This window comes from Lytechinus pictus, chromosome 14 (genome assembly GCF_037042905.1).
Source record: "Lytechinus pictus isolate F3 Inbred chromosome 14, Lp3.0, whole genome shotgun sequence".
NCBI lineage: Eukaryota > Metazoa > Echinodermata > Echinoidea > Temnopleuroida > Toxopneustidae > Lytechinus > Lytechinus pictus.
The window spans coordinates 16,948,789-16,969,008 of NC_087258.1; the positions used below are offsets into that span (position 1 = coordinate 16,948,789).

The 20,220-nt window shown below is 35.5% G+C and overlaps 1 protein-coding gene across 1 annotated transcript in view; it reads right to left on the reverse strand.

Annotated features, from left to right (window-relative positions):
• The window catches only part of LOC129275774 (rho guanine nucleotide exchange factor 10-like), a 30,943-nt gene extending 11,191 nt beyond the window's left edge, over positions 1 to 19,752 (reverse strand). The window contains exons 1-9 of the mRNA XM_064109528.1: positions 19,581 to 19,752; positions 17,360 to 17,539; positions 12,681 to 12,797; positions 11,930 to 12,022; positions 11,268 to 11,438; positions 9,861 to 9,914; positions 7,989 to 8,021; positions 1,614 to 1,705; positions 637 to 806 (exon numbers count right to left, since the gene is read on the reverse strand). Of these exons, the coding sequence (XP_063965598.1) occupies positions 637 to 806; positions 1,614 to 1,705; positions 7,989 to 8,021; positions 9,861 to 9,914; positions 11,268 to 11,438; positions 11,930 to 12,022; positions 12,681 to 12,797; positions 17,360 to 17,539; positions 19,581 to 19,715 (1,045 nt within the window). The 5' untranslated portion in view covers positions 19,716 to 19,752. The remainder of the gene's footprint in view (positions 1 to 636; positions 807 to 1,613; positions 1,706 to 7,988; positions 8,022 to 9,860; positions 9,915 to 11,267; positions 11,439 to 11,929; positions 12,023 to 12,680; positions 12,798 to 17,359; positions 17,540 to 19,580) is intronic.
• Between the last annotated feature and the right edge of the window lie 468 nt (positions 19,753 to 20,220).

Consider the following 20,220-nt stretch of genomic DNA (forward strand, 5'->3'; position numbering starts at 1 on the left):
AACAAATAAACAAACAAATAAATAAATATTGCTGACAAAACAATATTGCTGCCAAAACATTGTAGCCTAACATTTCCTAAGAAATAGTATAATAATTTTGTGACCAGGCATGTCACCACAGTATTAGATTGTTTATGTAAGCCATGTAAATGTAATTAGGTGCTTGTAAAAAAAACTAGTTGTTATATACAACTATAAATGAATTTATTACCTGCACAAGGAGAAATATATTACTGAAATTTAAAAATTGTTAAAAATCTGCATAAATCATATTCAATAGTATTCTATAACCACTTTTCCTTTCTATAATTACATGCATAATTGAGTTGAATTGAATAAATGACTTGATTAATTAAAAATATGTCATAACTTTATTCTAGGCTTAGCGGTCCTTTTTCTCATGACAGTGGTGTTGCTAAATTCCCTACGTTGAGAGCAATATTTCAGAATCTGTTTGAATTAAAAAAAAAGGAATCATATAACTTATATTACATCCATAAGATTCAGCGTCCAAAGCCAAAATGATATCATTTAAAAGTCCCTTGGAGAGGACTTTAAATCCATTGGTCTCCTGTTTAGGGGCATATATCATTTCTTCTCTCATGAAAACAGATAAAATTATTAATTCCTCCCTACCATGTTCATCCATATGTTGTGTTGTGATCTTGAGTTTGCCCGGCTCTGAGGACATCTCAATATCTGTCCCCTCTATCGTCGGGTTGATTACCTCTACTTCTGTCAATGGAACGCTCCACCTGTGTTTGAATCTGGGCATGTCCATTGATCCTGGGGAGGATGGCTGGCCACTGGATGGGAGGGACAGAAAAATTAGTTAAATGATGTTAATGTTATTGGATTTATATTGTTTCCAGTATTTCAATGAAATTTTGCAAATTACTTCTTTTCCTATTATGCATTTAAAAAAATCACAAGACAGAATTACAATTTTGTCTGAATGGAAATTTCAATATCATGAAAATCTCCAACACATATTCCGTAAATAAAAATAAAATAAATAAAAAAAAACCCTACAAGGGTTAATTATGGCAAGCAATCATATAATATGCAAAGTCTCAATATTGCTTTCTTAATTTCTGTCACCACTCTTATTAAAATAAGTACTTATCAGGTTTTGAATCAAGAAAAAATGCATCCAAATAAATACAGTAACCTTGATTTTATGTTTCTTATGTTTAAGTTTTTTTTGTAATGGGTTGGCCTATCACAAGGTATCTTCCTTTTTTGGCCATTTCCCTCCTAATTTTTTATAACTTATTTGATGTATATTGTTATTTTATACATTTTCATTCATTGTCTATTTTAATATGTATTTTATCTTGAGGAGAAATAAAGAAAACTTAAACAGTTGGTGATTATTTCCAACTTTGGCTTGTAAAGCGTTAAAGAGACCTATCATGATAAAATCCAGTGGCATCAATTCGCAAACTTGTTTAACACTTGGCATCGATTGCTGGAAAATGCTATAGTTCAGGGACATTTCAGACAATTTTTGCTTTGTGAAACTCTTCCCCTTTGGACCAAATTTTCTTGACTTTTGAGAAAAGAAAAAGATCTTGTCCTTCAGGTGATCTCTCTATGTTAGGTATACCTACTTGTTAAGTACTGTAGTGCATACAAGAAGGTCGTTCAGCATGAAGAGCCGTCTCTCCTTACATTTCAACTCCTCCCCTTGTCCATCGTAAGCCTGTAACACGATGTGAACGGCTCTTATTAGATTACATAATCAAGGTAAAAAATGAATTAAAGAGCTATTCCCAAGAAATAAGATTAACACAGAATATAATAATTGAAAATTGTAAAAAACCAAACTGCCATAAAATCAACAAATTAATATTATTGCCGACCCACTCCATCCTCCCTGGAATATTATTTTATACTACCTTGTACTTAGACACTATCTACTACAGAAGAGGAGGTAGGGCAACAATACGGGCACTTTTTCTCTTTCTTGGAAATATCCTTAATAGCAAATAACATTGGAGCCATTTCTTATTGACAGAAATAGATATATCATGTAAACACTTGGATCGATCTAGACTTCTCTATACTAACAGAGAAAATGGGAGCTTACCCCCCCCCCCCCCCAAGGAAAAAAGGAAAATAAATAACACAACACAAAAAAAATAAACAAACAGAAACATAAAACCCTCAAACAAAACATTTGAAGGCTTATCTTGTCCCCTTTCTTTTACTTCTGGAAATATGTCATAAATATTTATAAATTTAAGGAGGGGGGGGGTGAGGCCCCTGACCCCTTAATACAGTCCTGTTCATTCTACCTACATGCTGGAAATGGAGCTAATCATGCACAGACTACGTTACACATGCACAATAAATATTTACAAATCATACACCGACTGCAAGAACATTTAATCTAATATTGACATCAGACAGTTCAAATATGTGTAATTGATTCAAATTAGACAATGTCTACAGCCATGCAAACACAGCAAATATGAAGCCCAAATACATGTACATGCCATTAATTGAACTTTCTATATGATTACATACAAATCAAAACTCAAGTAAGGTTAATTGAATTCATGGTCTTTGAGAAAAATATATTTTAACGTTTATTTTATATCATAATGCTTCTTATATGTTTTAATAACTTCAATAAATTCATTCATTCATTTATTCATATTTTTCACTTAGTAATATCCTTATTACATTATTTTTCTCAGGGGGGGGGGAAGAAAATTTATATGAAAAAAAAAATAATTTCCATGTTCAAGCGCACACTTGTAAGATAAACCAATGTATATATGATATCAAAGTGGGCTTGACATTGACATTTTGAACTTTTTTCCAATGTTCTATTCTTAAAGGATGCTAAAAATATAGGACTATAAATTGGCTCATTTTCTTTGAGTCAAGAATTATAAAGTGAAGATATGGGAAGAAAAAGAATGCGTCTAGAAAGGCAGAGACAAAATACACCTGAAGTGAAGAGCTAGGAAAAACACTAAAATCAATATTTTGGGTATAGGCAAATGCAAGACATTTTTTTGTTGTATAAAATTACCCAGCCTTAGGAAAAAGGAAATTATAAAATGCAATCCATATCATCCAAGGAAAACAAATAAAGGGACCACATGCTTGTGACGAAAACAAAAGTTAACTACCACATACCACAAAACATTGGGATATACACTATAAAGGTGTTGCTATGGAAACCCTATTGAGTTGAGTTACCATGGAAACAATACACCACTACATTCTACTGCCCACATGCCAGCAATCAGTTAACCTTCACAGAGCTATTTGGTCGATAAATCAGAACAGAGATTTGTTCATGCTCTAGTTCTTTAAAAAAGTCAATATTGTTGAAGCCAAGACATTTAGATTTGAAGAGAAAAATGACAACCAAAAGGTTTAAGAATGCCTGTTTGTCATTGGTAGTCCATATTTTGATATATGGTTATCAAAGAACCACATTGTCTCTTTTCATAAGAAACATTTAAATCTTTCAAGGCCGAATCAGGGAGGGAAATTTTTGAGTGAAAATATGCATTTAGAGTCAATTTCAAGTGACAGTGGGAACTGTCAAAATTTATTTCAAATCAGTTTTGAAATAAACTATTTTAAACGGCGCAAATTACATTATTTCTTTATAATCCTCACCTCCCAAGAAATTAGAATTAAAATGCTATGTTCATCAGATGGATTGGTTGTTTTACTCAGTGCTAGTTAACAAGAGGAAATTTTTTTTTTTTTTAACTGATTGCTGGCAATGAAAATATATCAAACATCATAACCAATGTATTACAAAATTTTTACAAGAACTCACTTGATCCTGAAAATGAATATTAATAAAAACAGAATAGGAGACAACAAAAGATGCATTATTAGATACAAGATAAACATACACCATATAATAATGCATCATTCACAGTGAGAACATTGGAATGTAGAAAAAAAGGGGGTACATATATATATTTCATATTCCATTTCCAGTTTAGAAAAAAATGTAAACAGATGAATCATACAGGAAAGTAGATAAAAGGTGGTTACATATATGGGCATTTTCACCACAGATGGACACAGAGGCAAAAAAATGAAGTTGATATTCATGTAAAATGCTTTATGTTTTTTAATAAAACAAGACCTGAAGTTTCTGAGACAAAATTTTTTTCCGACTCTGGCAGCCATTTTTTATTTCAAAATGGCTGCCAAAGTATGGATACAAATTAGTGTTGAAAATAGTATATTGATACATATTTTGTTTTGACAGATTTTTAAAGAACAGGTTTGATCATGATGTTTTCGCCTGTGATTTAGCTTGCTATTATAACACTTTTTAAAATCCCACAGAAAGAAACACCAGTAATTCATTCATCTGATAAAAAAACATTGATGAAGTATGTGATATGGTATGTAATGTCAGTTACCGAAAACATGAACTTTTTTTTCTCATTTCCTGGAAAAGAGGATATATTATATGAAACTTGGTAGATTTCCTCTCTAGGTAACACCCCTCCCTTCTACACCAAAATTAAAGATTACCAATTAACAATGAAGCCATAGGGTACCATTAAATATATGTAATGTCAGTTACCAAGTGGAAAATGTAATGTCAGTTACCGAGATGTAATGTCAGTTACCATGATAAAACGTTGGTTACCAATATTGAAATGCAAATATGTGGTCAATTTTATGGTGAAGAAATATTGTATACTTGTTATTTAAGTCAAGTCACACCAGAAGGAGCTTGCTATTGACTTTTAAAAGGTATACATGTAGTTCACAAGGAATACTATATGAGTTGCATTCCCATCGTGCAAAAAAAAATTACTATGAAATTGTTTTGTACATGCACTTACCAAGTACCTAATTGTTTGTATCAGACATTTTTTTTTTTTTTTTTTGGGGGGGGGGGTAGGGGGTACTTTTTCCAACCTATTGCCTAAATCTGCAACATTTTTAAAGCTTAACATTGTGATGAAGGGGATTTCCAGGGTCCCTTTTTTAGTTTCTAGGATTCTTTTGAGCATTGCCTCGCTAAAAGTAAATTCCTGGTGTTTATACCTGTTAGTAGTGTGGATGTGTGATACAATTTTGTTTTTGGTTTACAAGTAAAGATGAAAAGTGAAATATGACAGTTCTGATCAATGTTGCATGGATCTACTAAAACTGTGGTGTTTTTCTAATTTACAAATAGTTCAGTTTCAGTTTAGAAGCTGGAGTTTATTTTTTGTTGACAGCTTATAAAAGAATTAGCAAAGAAAATGATTAAACAAATTATGAAGAGAATTGAAATCCGACAGATATGAACAAGCATTGCTTGCACTGACCAGAATAGAAATCAATAAAACTACATGGCTGCATGAGATTCATGGGAAGGGGTACATGTAGCCTAGGGGAGGAGACCCTTATTCATTTTTGCCTTTTTTGAGGGGAGGGGGAGGTTGGAGAAGGAAAAGGTTTAAAAAGTCAATATAAAACTGATAAATATATTATGGGTGTATAGTCAGATCCATGTGTACAGTCAATGCAATATTAAATTACTATAGGAAAACATGTAGCTGCTATGACCCCCCCCCCCTCCCCCCCGAGTAAGTAAAACATACATTTCTTATCTTTTGATAATTAAAAATGTGAAGTATTATGAAACTTTTATGATTTTAAAAAGCCTTACATATACATGTAAGTACCAAGAAAAGTATGCCTTTGAAAATCATATAGCACTGGTAAATGTTAGTGTGTATTGTCAGTTACCGACAAGTAATGATAAAAATGTTCAAATCAAAGAAAGGAATTAGGAAAAAGAAAAAGTTTTTCATTGAAATGTTCCTAAAAACTCGGGTATACTTCCACATCAAGCTCACTTTCATGTGAAGCCCTGCACAGAAGATACAATGCAATGATTCCACACATTTGACTTCCATGTGTTATCTCTATGGCAAATTAAGTGTAATGTCAGTTACCGTAATGTCAGTTACCAGCATGGTTGTGGAAAAATTATCATAGTCCCCAAAAGACAAAAACAAATTTTTTAATATTTTGACACATCTTAACCTAGTAACGGAGGTATATTTATATATTCAAATTATTACTCTATCTACTCAGGGACATGAGATATTTCAATTTTAATGAACACCCTGAAATTGCATGTCCTTTTGCGTAATGTCAGTTACCGACACATTTTTGCTTGCTGATGCGTAAAAAAATGTGGTTACATAGGAAAACTTAGTATCAGAGTATACAGCAAGGTTCACTTTATTAACTCTATCAAAAGCAAACTCCCATCATTTGTTGTTTTAGAGATACACACAATGAAAGGTGTGAAAACATTGTGCCGTGTAATGTCAGTTACCGTGAAAATGCCCATATACTTCATATTCCATTCCCAATTAAAACAAATGTAAACAGATGAATCTCGGAGAGATGAAAAAGGGAGTTACATATATACTTCGTACTCCATTCCAAATGCAAATGTGACCGTATGAATCGGACCAAACTGGGACAATAGAATATATCATTAATGAGAAACATGATGAACAAAGTGGGTTTCTCATACTAGGATACAGAAATACATGAGGTGATGCAATTGGAAGATGGGGCGTTGCTATGGAAACAGTATTGAATTGGGTATGAAAGGATCTATGAAACTGATACCAAAGGTAAGAGTAGTCTGAACAATGAGAGACAACAATGCATTTACAGTTATCGATCTCTAAACATCGATCCCTCAAGTGAATTTTCTGAAAGTTAACTTTGCTTAGTATTAGTTGATTTAAATATCTAAAGGTTGCTATGGAAACAGCATTGAATTGAGTATGACTGGATCATGAAACTGATACCAAAGTTAAGAGTAGTCTGAATAATGAGAGACAACAATGCATTTACAGTTATCGATCTCTAAACATCGATCCCTCTAGTGAATTTTCTGAAAGTTAACTTTGCTTAGTATTAGTTGATTTAAATATCTTAAGGTTGCCATGGAAACAGCATTGAATTGGGTATGAATGGATCTATGAAACTGATACCAAAGGTAAGAGTAGTCTGAATAGTGGGAGACAACAATGCATTTACAGTTATTGATCTCTAAAAATCAATCCCTCAAGTGAATTTTCTGAAAGTTAACTTAGCTTAGTAATAGTTAATTCAAATATTCAAAGGTTTTAAGAATGTTAGTTCCACTTCAGGCAATTAATGTACATACACAAATAGTTTTCAGTAATAAAAAAAAACATGGTTAGGATTTTGAACTTTATAATTCTAATTAATTTCCACACAATGTAAGTTCAGTAAGTCTGTTATATCAATAGGTTATGGGGGATCGGGGGGGGGGGGTCATCTTGCTTTTTCTTAAATAAAGGAGGAATATCAAATTCTTTTATTTCACATCTCTAAAAACAATGTGTATGCATCCAACAAAATAAATTTTGATACACAATGGAATTAAATCCCAAAGTCATTGTATCAATGATCGCAATGAAATATAAATAATTAATAAGAAAAAAATATGGTACTATACAAAATCAGATCTAATTTTTCCTTTATCTACAAGAAAAGTATTGCCACATTATTCAAGTTTTGTGAAATCATGTGTATAGATAAAAACTGCAATAAAAGCAGTCAACTCTAGTTGCACATAGTATTGTTGAGTGTCTTTAATGTGTGATATCTACAATGAAAGCGTATTCAATAAGGCTACAAAAATACGATTTAATTGAAAAAATATATAATTTCCTCAAAGAAATATATTTAAAAAATTGTCATGAATGTAATACTTGAGAAGCATGCTCAAAATGCAGCAGCTCTCATTTTTTTTCCAACTGATATTTTTTCCCATCAAGCCATTACTACATGTAGTTAGAAAGACCAAACAGAGAAATACACAACAGAGTGAAAACAGATAAAACAATCAAAGTAATTAAGTCTTTTAAGAGGGATTAGTTGATTTGGTTACCATATGTCAAAACACTGGGATGGAAAAAATTTATAATTTCAGGGGGTCTTACCGATGTTCTGTGACTTCGTGCTCTGACAACAACCTTTGACATTAATCATATAGCATAATCAATATTTTTGCAGATAATCAAAAGATGATATCCTTAATGCTTGGTGAACTTTTGACCTTTGAACTTAGACTTCAGACATGAAGTTCATTAATGAGGATTGTTAATGTTTTTTTTGTATAATAAAGCACATCATGAGATTTGTTATCAATAATGTCTGGTATATCAATCTCGAACAGACTCAGTGATAATGTGCAAAAGATTACAAGTATTTGTACTCTACAACATCAAATCCACACCACCATATGTATAATGTGGAGACAACAGTTTGCAATAATACTGGCCAGCATTTTTTTCCCTTTTTTTTTTAAATGTAACAATCACCTAAGTCTGAAACAAAAATAAATGGGAAAAGTCAGTCGACCAATATATCCATTCATGTCATTACTAAAAAATCTTTGACAAATCAAAGAAAATACTCTTGAGGAATAAGAAATACAGATCAGTACCAGAGAGAAGCAAGAAATCATATATAAATGTTTTCTTTATTTTGATAAAAAAGTAAGTAGACAGTAGTTGATAAACTACATTTATTTTCAATTTTTGAATCATGACTTTTTGAATTGTACAAAATTCATCATTTCAGAATGCAGGATAATGGCTGTAATACGATTTAAGACAGAGAATACTTTTTGGAGCCCCTTTCATTTATAGGACTAGAAACAAGCAAAGAATATGCATAAATCAAGATCCCATTCCATTAATATCAATTTAAAAAACATTACAAATATAAAGAATGTACCCATATTCATTCTTCCGCCATGCCATCTCATAGCAAAGATGAATTAGAATTGAAATAAGCATGACAATAATGTAGAATTTATTTCTGTTAGTGCATTCAGTATGCAATAATCAAATAGTTTCATTTGCTTTTAGTAGAGCCATGCAATTTCACTTTCATACCTGTTTGGAGGAAAGCCCTCTCAATCGACATCTTTTCTGGGTTGTATAAAAATAATAAACCAAATGCTGAAACCCTCAAACATGTTTGAATATGATGGGGGAGAGGGGGGGGGGGGTCAACCGCATTTGAACTAATGGACAGAAGTATATCATTTATACCGATTTGGCCAAATGGAGATCTAGCATGTTGAGATTTTGGTTGGTATTGAGGAAATATAAATTATTACTCTCAAGTCATAAGTGGCAAGGTTACTCTAAGAACAATGGATGATTGAGCCAAAACCATCATCACTTTAAATTCAAGCAATGTGCTACAGATTATCAAATGGCTAAGCTTTAAATGCAAGAAATGTAACAGGGCCCCGTCTTACAAAGAGTTACGACTGATCCAATCAGTCTCAATTGTATGGAAATCCATCCATACCATAATATTTTTCTACAAGAAATTTGTACAATCTCCTCAGTAAACAAAGAGAATCACACTGAATCTTCAAGAGAACGATGAATGTATGAATATATATATCATATCTGGAAAATATTTTGAACAAATTTGCATTTTAGATGTTGACGTTGCTGGCTTTCCATAGTTGCAATTGATCGGATCAATCGTAACTCTTTGTAAGACGGGCCCCTGGTCACCAACCCTCTCCCAAAAGGAAGTCTATTACTTCTGTAATAGCCGAGCAAGGGGGTGTTTCACAGAGAGTTGAATGTGACTAAAGTCATGCGCAAGTGTCCACTTGCGCAAGTCTCATTGATTAATATGCAATAGTGAGCGTTCCACGAGGCCGATCTGACCAATGCGGTGGTGCATTAATACATGTCACAATTTGGAATTTAAGTGCAACTTTAAGTCACACTTAAATCTTTGTGAACCCCCCAGGTTTTCTTGTTTTTATAGGTTCTACTCACTGTTTGTAACATATCATCTTGTCTGATCAACCATCGATTCCTCTCCGACGACATCTGGAAAAGAGACAAAAGTAATAATATTCCATAATCATTAAGGAAAAAAGAAACTGGTATATAAAGACCAACTAGAAGTGGTCTTCATGAACACATGGAATACTCCTTGAATATATGTTTAAATGGGGAATTATTATTCAAGACAAACCTCAGATAGAGAGTCCCTCAGACAGGACTCAAAGGCTCTGATCTCCTGGTTGCTCACTTACAAGCACAGAGAAGGCTCTCTTAGCAGTAAGGCTAAAGAAATCAATGACTATAAAACCAATAGCACCAGAGCTTATCCCCTGAGGCAACATCCTCCAGCACTTCTCATCTCTAGGAGACTACAAACCCAAGAGCACTACTTGACATTGTGGTTCCTGATTTATGATTGACAGCAAGACTGAACAACCTTGAAAGATAACCAAAGGGAGCCCTCTTAAGGCGACCCAAGTGCATGCATCAACATGGAAATGAGACAATGAACTCCAATGAGCTTCAAGATTAGCAGTTTGACGTCACCAATACATTGATCATTCAGACCTAGACAAGAACACTGCCACTAAGAGCTCCCCTGTGGGTATACATTCTCAGACACTTGACATCAGACATCACTTCTTGAAAAGATTGACATTGACGTTCTTGATAACTGTCTGAAAATGCTCCTTACTTGATCAACATGACTGCATAATTGTCCTACAATGTCTCCACTGGCTACAGAAAGAGAATATTAGCACTGCAAACAATTAAGCAGTGAGCTATTTAAAGCTGTTTTACAAAGCATCACTCTATGATTGTGTTACCGACTGTAGCCTATTTGGTCAGATATGACACTAGTAATCAGTGCCATATTTTCCAGTGTGTGACCAACTTGGTTACAGAATGGATAACATGGCATGATTTCGTTGCCATGTTGTGACCCATGAACAACACATAGATTGGCCAGACTCCCGAAATATTCAGCACTGACTAACAAAAAACAAGGGATCTCTTGTAGGGCTCTATGAAAGAGACATAGCTTTGAAGAGGATTTGACATCGAAGTTCCTAGTAAGCTCCTTGACTGCATGTCTCTGCTCAACCTTCTACTACCTCTTGCTGCGGACACTAGCTAGGTCCTCCAAGTTTGTAAGATTCAATTGGAATAACCAAAAAGAGCCTTCAAGACTCTCTAAAGAGTACAAAGTACATACAGTGTACCCTTAAGGGGAATTTGACATTGAGGTTCTTCATGAGTTACTTGGATTCATTCCTCTTCCCAAAATCTTTATTCCTCTTGTTGAGGGTACAAGGTCTCAAACTAGGTGACTTTGAATTCGATACTCAGATACCCATAGGAACCTCGTACAGATACTATCCTTAACATACATACCTTTGAAGAGAATTTCACGTTGAGGTTCTTGATGAGTTGTTTGACGGCATGCCTCTGTTCACTTTGTTTCTTCCTTTCGTTGAGGACACTGGCCAGGGTCTCTAGCTTGGTGAGGGCCAGCTGCAAGGGCATCCTGTCTGGGTGTCCTTGGTGTGTTCTCTTCAACAGATCCTGAGCGAGAAACAAAATATAGAAGGTTGCTTCATCCTTCATTTCCAAAGGCAAATGGGCATTTTGAAACATATATGGTAAAGTTAGAGAGTACATGCAGTAAATACATGTAGGAGTAATGTTTAGTATGTACTTTTACAAATTTAAGATAGGTCTACCTTGCAAACAGTTACTAGAGTCCATATTGCACATCATTCATAGGTTAAGTTTCAAGAGAAGTTTTATATAATGCATTTATGATTGATGCGGTAATGCTTTCATATCAAATTTTCAATTAAATTCAAAATGCATTTAACATGGACCTTTTCATTTGCTTACAAAGGACTCAATCACATTATTTCAACTGACACATTTAAAAACATTTTGGCACCTAGGTTAAACATTAAGAAACATGATCATAATAAGTATAATATGCAGGAAATGACCAGACCAGTATAGCCTACCAGAATGATGAAAGTAGAATAAAAACAGAAGATTTCTACATGTTTTACCTGGAGAAGACAGATGAATTGTGGAAAGCGCTGAACTGGTTTCAACATGAGCCCATATAGACTCAGTCGATCGCTACTGGATTGCTGACGACTCTGAAATAGAATAAAACTAAAGGTGAGCATAGTATTTGAAACTTTGCCTAAAAAGAATTGTTACAGCATTTCTTATCATTCCTCTTCATTTTCTCCTCCTTCTTCTGCTCCTCTGCTTCCCCAGCTCTTTCTCCTCCCCCTTCTTTGTCTACTTTGTCATTGTCTTACTTTTTTCCCCTCTTCTTTTAGTTCTTCTCCTTCTTTTTCTAGTTCCAATACTTCTTATTCTTTTCTTCCTTTTCTCTCTTTTCTCATTTTCCTCTATGTCGCTAAGTCGCTATGCCTGTTTCTGTGTTACTCTTTCATTGTTTCTTTCACTCTTTTTCCTCTCCCAACCTCCTTTTTTTTAATCTCTATCTCTCACTTTCTCCCTCCTAACTTTCAGCCCTCCCCACCTCTCTCTCCTTTTCCTTCCCTCTCTCTCCTTTTCCTCCCCTCTCTCCTTTTCCTTCCCCTCTCTCCCTTTTCTCCCTCCTAACTTTCAGCCCTCCCCACCTCTCTCTCCTTTTCCTTCCCTCTCTCTCCTTTCTCTCCCACCTAACTTTCAGCCCTCCCCACCTCTCTCTCCTCTTCCTACCCTCTCTCTCCTTTTTCTCCCTCCTAACTTTCAGCCCTCCCCACCTGTCTCTCCTTTTCCTTCCCTCTCTCCCCTTCTTACCTCAATGAATTCCCTGAAAGCTGGTTTCTGTGATGCGGTCTTCTTCACCGTCTCCATGGCATGTGTGAAGTTATTGACGTAAGCGCTGTACACCTCCAGCACCATGGCCTTGGAGAACTGTAGGCACGGTGAGAAAATCAAAGAATCATTAGACAACAAAGACTCATGCAGCAATCGATAATGATGATGGGTAAAGATAACAGAAATAGTAAATTGGAAGTTGTAGAGAAGGGAGGAGGTAAAGTAGTAGATAGAATGCATCCTTGCTTTCAAGGGAATAACCTTGGAGAACTGTAGGCACGGTGAGAAAATCAAAGAATCATTAGACAACAAAGACTCATGCAGCAATCGATAATGATGATGGGTAAAGATAACAGGAATAGTAAATTGGAAGTTGTAGAGAAGGGAGGAGGAGGTAAAGTAGTAGATAGAATGCGTTCTTGCTTTCAAGGGAGTAACCTTGGAGAATTGTTGGTATGGTGAGAAAATCAAGAATCATTAGACAATTTGAAAGTGGGAAAGACCAAAGCAAAGAATAATAACTGAGGAAAGAATTGAACAAAGGATGGATGTTGGACCAAGTAGACGCAGGGGTAAGATAAAATGAACCACTTGCTTCCAGGACGATAGCCTGGGAGAACAAAGGTATGGTGAGAAAATCAAAGAACAGTTATGAAAGTGGAAAAGACCAAAGCAGTGAAGAATGATTGAGGAAAGAAATTGAATAAAGGATGAAAGAAGTTGGAGCAGGTTGAAGCAGGGGGTAAGATAAAATTAACCACTTGCTTCCAGGACGATAGCCTGGAAGAACTGTTGGTATGGTGAGAAAATCAAGAATCATTAGACAATTTGAAAGTGGGAAAGACCAAATCAGGGGAGAATGATTGAGGAAAGAATTGAATAAAGGATGGAAGTTGGACAAGTAGACGCAGGGGGTAAGATAAAATGAACCACTCGATTCCAGGACGATAGCCTGGAAGAACTGTTGGTATGGTGAGAAAATCAAAGAATCATTAGACAATTTGAAAGTGGGAAGGACCAAAGCAGGGGAGAAAGATCGAGGAAAAAAATTGAATAAAGGATGGAAGTTGGAGCAGGTCTGAGCAGGGGGTAAGTGGACAAGTGGTAGATAAAACAAAAACTCGCTTCAAAGACTATAGCCAGTGAGATCCGTAGGTATGGTGAGAAAATCAAAGAATCATTAGACAATTTGAAAGTGGAGCAGACCAAAGCAGTGAAGAATGATTAAGGAAAGGAATTGAATAGAGGATGAAAGTTGGAGCAAGCTGGGGCAGGGGGTAAGTGGACAAGTGGTAGCTAAAATGAACCAAACGCTTCAAGGACAGTATAGCCTTGGAGAACTGAAGGTATGGTGAGAAAATCAAAAAATCATTAGACAACAATGAAAGTGAAAAAGACCAAAGCAGGGAAGATAATCAGTGTGGTGAAAATAAAAGGCATAGAGATCAGAAGGTTGAGAGTGGAGAATTGGGGGGGGGGGGTTGAGTGGATGATAAAATGATATATAAAAAAGTATCATATGCAACCAGGTATATGGCTTTGGAGAGCTGAAGGTATAGTGAGAAAATCAAGTGGGAAAGTGGGAAATACTGGAGCAGCAGGATAACAACGACTGTAAGAAAAGGTGTTTTGTGGTCAAAGGGTATTGATATAGAATTGGGAAAAATGGAAGTTGGAGGGGTGGGGTGGGGTAAGAGGTAGTTATAATGGTTGATAAAGTGGTAGATTGAATAAATCACATGCATCGAAGGCTATAGGATTTGAGAGCTAAATGTATGGTGATGAATCAAGAATCATTGGACAGTATGAAAGTGGGAAAGACCAAAGTGGGGGAGAATGATCGTGGTAAAAATAGAAGACATAGGCCCGTATCCTGAAGTCAGGTTTAACTTAGACCATGGTCTAACTATGTGCTAAAATTATGGGAAACCAAACGTTTAAAAAGTTTGTTTACAGTGAATGCTTCTCATGTTTACTGTGCTCTTTACTAATTCTTTAATGGTGAAGACAACTGTCATACTTATTCTTCCCAGGCAGTAAAATAATGTTTTGGGAGTCAAATGAGCTGATACATTGAACCTCTACTGTTAGAGATTTATGTAACAACTGGCTTTCCATAAACCACAACTTAAAACCAGAGTTTAAATTAAACCTGACTTCAGAATACGGGCCATTGAGATTAAAAGTTTGAGAATGGAGGGAGGGGGTGAAGGGTTCAGTGGATGATAAAATGGTAGATAAAAACAAATCTAAGCCAACTTAAACCTAGCTGAAAGCCTGTTTCCTTTAAACTCTTTAATCTAATCACTGTACACATGCTCTATTGATTTCAATCATACTCCAATTTAACACGACTTCCAGTATGGCAGCGCTTCTATCTTTCACACGTATACGCGCCGTCCCTGGCCGGAATACATCCTTATTGATTCTCATATGGAAAAGCAGGACCATTTTGCGGAGATTTTTTTCATTATTGAATGCAACTAGGTGTTATGAATTTGTTAGCAGGCATTGATTTTTCAAGGCGAGTGAGAAATGGATACCTTGTGTGTACCTGAACTAACAAAGCAACTTTCTTAAATTCTGATTGGTGTTTGAAGGTTGCTAAGTCATCATTTTGTGATAATCATTATGCAATTTGTGGCTTGATTTAAAACTTTGATTCAGAGTCTCGTAAATATATTACGTCATGGATGAGTAAAGATAAAATATTAGGTATGCACTTCATAATTCCCCACTGCATAATTGCGTTGGCCCTGGTATCAGGAAAGTCGGAAAGAAAAAACTTTGACATCATTTATCATGCAAATAAATGTAGAGACATTGTAATATTATTAACTTGCTGCCAACTAAAAACAGAGATTCCCTGTAGAAAACTCACAGGAACTATATAGAGTTCAGTGGTCATTTGGTTAGTGCTCTTACATCATTATCAAATTTCTGACATCGTTTAAAATCTATTAAAACAGATTAGTGTTCTTTTATCATTATCAAGATTCTGTTATCCTTTAAAATTTATATACATCTGGAAATTACCTTTAATGTCACCATCCGAAAGACGTGACATCAATTTGTAACTCCCCACGCAGTTTGAATTACAGGTGCACGCCTAAATGCCTACATGTAGTTTTGATTTATATGAATAAGTTTTGCTATGGTCAGAACGGCAAGAACAGAATTTCTATAATAATAATAATCCGCTTTTATATAGTGCTTAATACATCAAAACGACGTGTCTAAGCGCTTTACAGATATATTATTACCCCGGTCATCGGATTCAATCAGTCATTCCCGCACACAATGTGTGCACATCCTCCACTCCCTGGGGAGTATTCCAGTCAGTCGCCGATGAGGCGCACACAGTACTGGACAAGCTACAATGACTTTCACATCCTACCGGGTATCCATTTAGCACCTGGGTCGAGAGTGGCAAAGTGTGGATAAACGCCTTGCCAAAGGACGCCAGACCGCGGTGGGATTCGAACACACGACCCTCTGTTTACAAGGCGAGAGTCAGAACCACTACACCACGGCTCCTCTATCAAGAACATTTCATGTCTAAGCTTCTGTAATTGACAGATGAAGTTCACCTGTGCATGCGTCATTGATCAGTCTGACAAATTATGGTTACGTTGGCTTTCCATAGTCCAAACTACTTTGAATCCACTACAAATTTTTACAGTACAGGGCCCTGATATCGTCTCACTCTATGTTACTGAAAATAATCTTACAAATCTCGGGATTTGACCCAACTTCTGCCTGCCAGAAAGCAAATTTACAATCAATGAAGACTTCTCGCAGAAAGGATAACATTCGAAGGTGTCATCAATATTCAAGTTAGTTGTCGCATAGGCCTCTCGCCTTGCAATATCCAATGTCCCCTTTGGGTGAAACACTATTTTTACAGCATGTAATATACTAAAAATCTGACGTTTCATTAGTGGTACTTCAAGTAGTTGATATTAAAATAACACCATAGGTGTATTGATTTAATAGATTTGCTTTAGGAAATATGCCATCAGCACATGAAATGAACTCCTTTATTCACAATATGTGATATTGATTGATTTGCCTGTGCCCGCTTTCACAAAACAAGCAGTCAGGATTAAATATAAAAATATCAATAATTTAAGTATCGAAATCATGAGATCTGACTGCTCGTCAGTACGTATGCTACAAGACTTGGAAATGATTTTTTTACAAATATTTTTGTTAATAATTTTCATGTTTTCTGTAGTCAAGGCTCAAGAATACCCCAACTATCTCTGTTATGATATCACATATCTACCACAATACAAACCTACTGAATGTATGCAACAGAGTATCTGCTTTAAAGAGAAACGATGGGGGAAAAATGATAATATTAATGTAAAGAGAAAAAAAATTGAAAGAGCGAAAGAAAGAGAGGAGATACAGAGGAAGAGGAACAGACGGGGGGGGGGGGCGAGTTAGGGAGTAGGTGGAAACAACACTAAGTGAAAATTGCTGTACAAAGGTGACAAAATCAAAAGAGAAAGAAAAAATTTAAAAAATGTGCCAAAAGAAAGAAAATTCAGAGAGAAAGAAAGCAAGTACAAAAGGCTATATTCTGCATGGACAGAAATAAAGAAAAGGCACGAAGACATTTTGTAGCAGCAATCCTCATGTTTTCAACTCACCGATGCAACAAAGACATCACCAATCTGTTCAATGTTATCCCATTCCTTTATCCTACTAGCGAGGGCGATCTGGAACATTAGATGACATTGGTAGATCCCCCTCACACGGTAGAAGATCGTCTTTACCTTCTCCTTCTCCAACAACGGGGGCTCACTCTCAAGAAGAGGCTTTTCGTAGGCCTATAGATCAACAGTAACAGAGACATTACAAATAGTAATAACAATATTCCAGTCTTGTATGATGTAAAGCACTGTGTCATCGTCTGACATCTTTAGCGCATGAATTATATAATATACAAATAATACACGTAAGCACAAGCATACAGGGCCAAATAATGAACGATGTGCAAGAAGAGCCAATGGATATATCCATTTGGCGAGTCGAGCACAGAGTTCATTATTTAGGTCCTCTATGCACAAGAATGCGTACATTGTTTGTTTTATACACCCCCCCCCCTCCATGTTACTGAGTTGCCCCGAATGTTATATTTGATCTAAATTCTAGATAATTCTAGATAATACCAGACCTCGCACTATCCTGCACTCTGACGTCAGAGTGCAGGATAGTACTTTTGGTATGATGTCAGAGTGCAGGATAGTGCATTTTGGATGCAATATTTAGTGCAATTCGCTGAATATCATGTTATCCAATTTGGACCAGTCAGATTACAGAACATTCTTTGGAGTTATATGATATTAACCTAGGTTTAGCCCAGCAGCATTAAAGCACACAAGTATTTCAAGCAACTAAATTCCTGCCTGGTACCCATGTACATGTACTTCACCTGGGTTGAGAGAGGCAAATATAATTTAATGCCTTGCTGCTAAAGGACATTGATGCTGCCGCGGGGATACAAAGGAGAGAACAAATGAAAATTTGGAGTAAAATTTCATGTGAATAATTTTTCTGTTCTTTTAGCTATAATCTATTCACCTTCTAATAACAAAAAATAATATCATACCAGTTGAACATTGAAAACTAATACATTTTTTTTCTGGCAATTAAAAAAACTATTGAGAATTAGAAAACTCAAGATGTCATGTTTTTTTTTAAAAGTGACATAAAGGCAATGCTACTAACATTTTTCAGTTTCAGTACATATGCCTTTTTCATGTACAACAAATTAATTTTCACAAGGATAGTATGAGATTTATTTTTGCCTTTTCCACTTTTATACATGTACTCTTATCATTTCCCTGAACTTTTTTTGTGATTTTGTTGCATTATCACATTACCACCTACAAAATCTGTCAAACATTACTCTTCCAGCTACTCATATTGATATTCAAATATCAAATAACTCTATGCCTCCTTCTTTGACTTTCTTTGTTCTTTTCCCTCTTCGCTCCTCTATTTTATTCTTCGGGGAGATCCGAGAGTATTTGCTTCTGAGCAAGATTGCCTGTAATTTACGTCACAACTCCCTTCTCCTACTAAATGCCACAATATAATCTTCCAATCTCGATGGCAACGGTAGAAGATCTTCCTACACTTAAACTCCTACTCATTCTCCTAATGATGGGCTACATAACGCCCATCTACAGCTGTCCTAAATAATAATTTAAAAAATTTGAAAAATATTCTGTTAAAGTCTGGGAGGGTATTTACTCTCGCCAATATTCTGAACTCAGGTTTAATTCAAACTCTGGTATAAAGTTGTGGTTTAACTATGGATAGCCAATTCTGACACAAATCTCTCACAGTATAGGTTCGATTTGGCAGCACATTTAGTGCTCATTTCATTTATAAGAAAGGTGTTCTCATCACCATCGGAGCACGGGGAAAGCACAGAGAACATAAGAAATGTACAATGTAAACAAAATTTTGACAATGTCAGATTTCCATGATATTAGCACAATTAGCATAAAAATTTAACAAGGTTTTAAAAACAGGCCTCTGTGCTTGAATATTCCTTGACTCAGTTTGAACCATATCTGGATTATTCTAAATCTATCTTAGATAGAATTTACCTATGATAATTTTATAATACTGTTTCTCCATGTTTTAAAAACTGTAAACTATGATTAAAATATTTTTTCTCGACTGAAATAAACAGCACTTCTTTTTGGAGAGGAAATCTTTATTTCATCTTTAGAATATTCAATTTATGTATATTGGATCTTAGCTATCTTGGTCTTACTGAGAAAAAGTCTTTGCAGCCTGCATTGTATCACCTATTTCTTCTCTGGAATGTTCTATTATTCCACAGGGTGTTCTTACCTGGACTAGCCTCTGGAGGGACATCATATAATTCCTCTCACTGTCTACAATGGCCTGCACCACGTGTCTCCTCCCGATCTGCTCCAGGGAAAGCCCCTCTGGCTGGGGTGGAAGGGTCGGAGGTGGGTGCTTCATGTGGGATAGCTTGACATCAATGTAGTGAATGTCATCTTTATCTGAAGAAGAGATTTACAGAGAAAGAAAAGACTATTGTTAATTCAAAATCAAGGCATTTTCATCTATTTGGGCAATGTCAATGAAACAGGGATGCTTGTTAGAATGGCTGAACAAGTCTACAATAATCACCAAAAATTTACTCCTTTCTTATATCAATGGGCTACAATACAATGTGCATGATCATAATTGCGAGGAACTGAGAAATATATGAATAAATAAATAAATTGAGAGGGACTGACTGTATAAAATACCAGACATGCTTTCTCATTAAGCAAAATCAACATCACCATCATCAGAAAATACTACCGCCCCCTCCCCACCCCAAAATAATACTGAACAAGCACAACATGCATGCATGCTTTACTGAGCAGTGTTGATATGTATTTTGTGTATAACATTCATTCCTTGGGAAAGACTTGCACATCACCATACACATGCAGAGGACAAAAAATTGATAAAACAT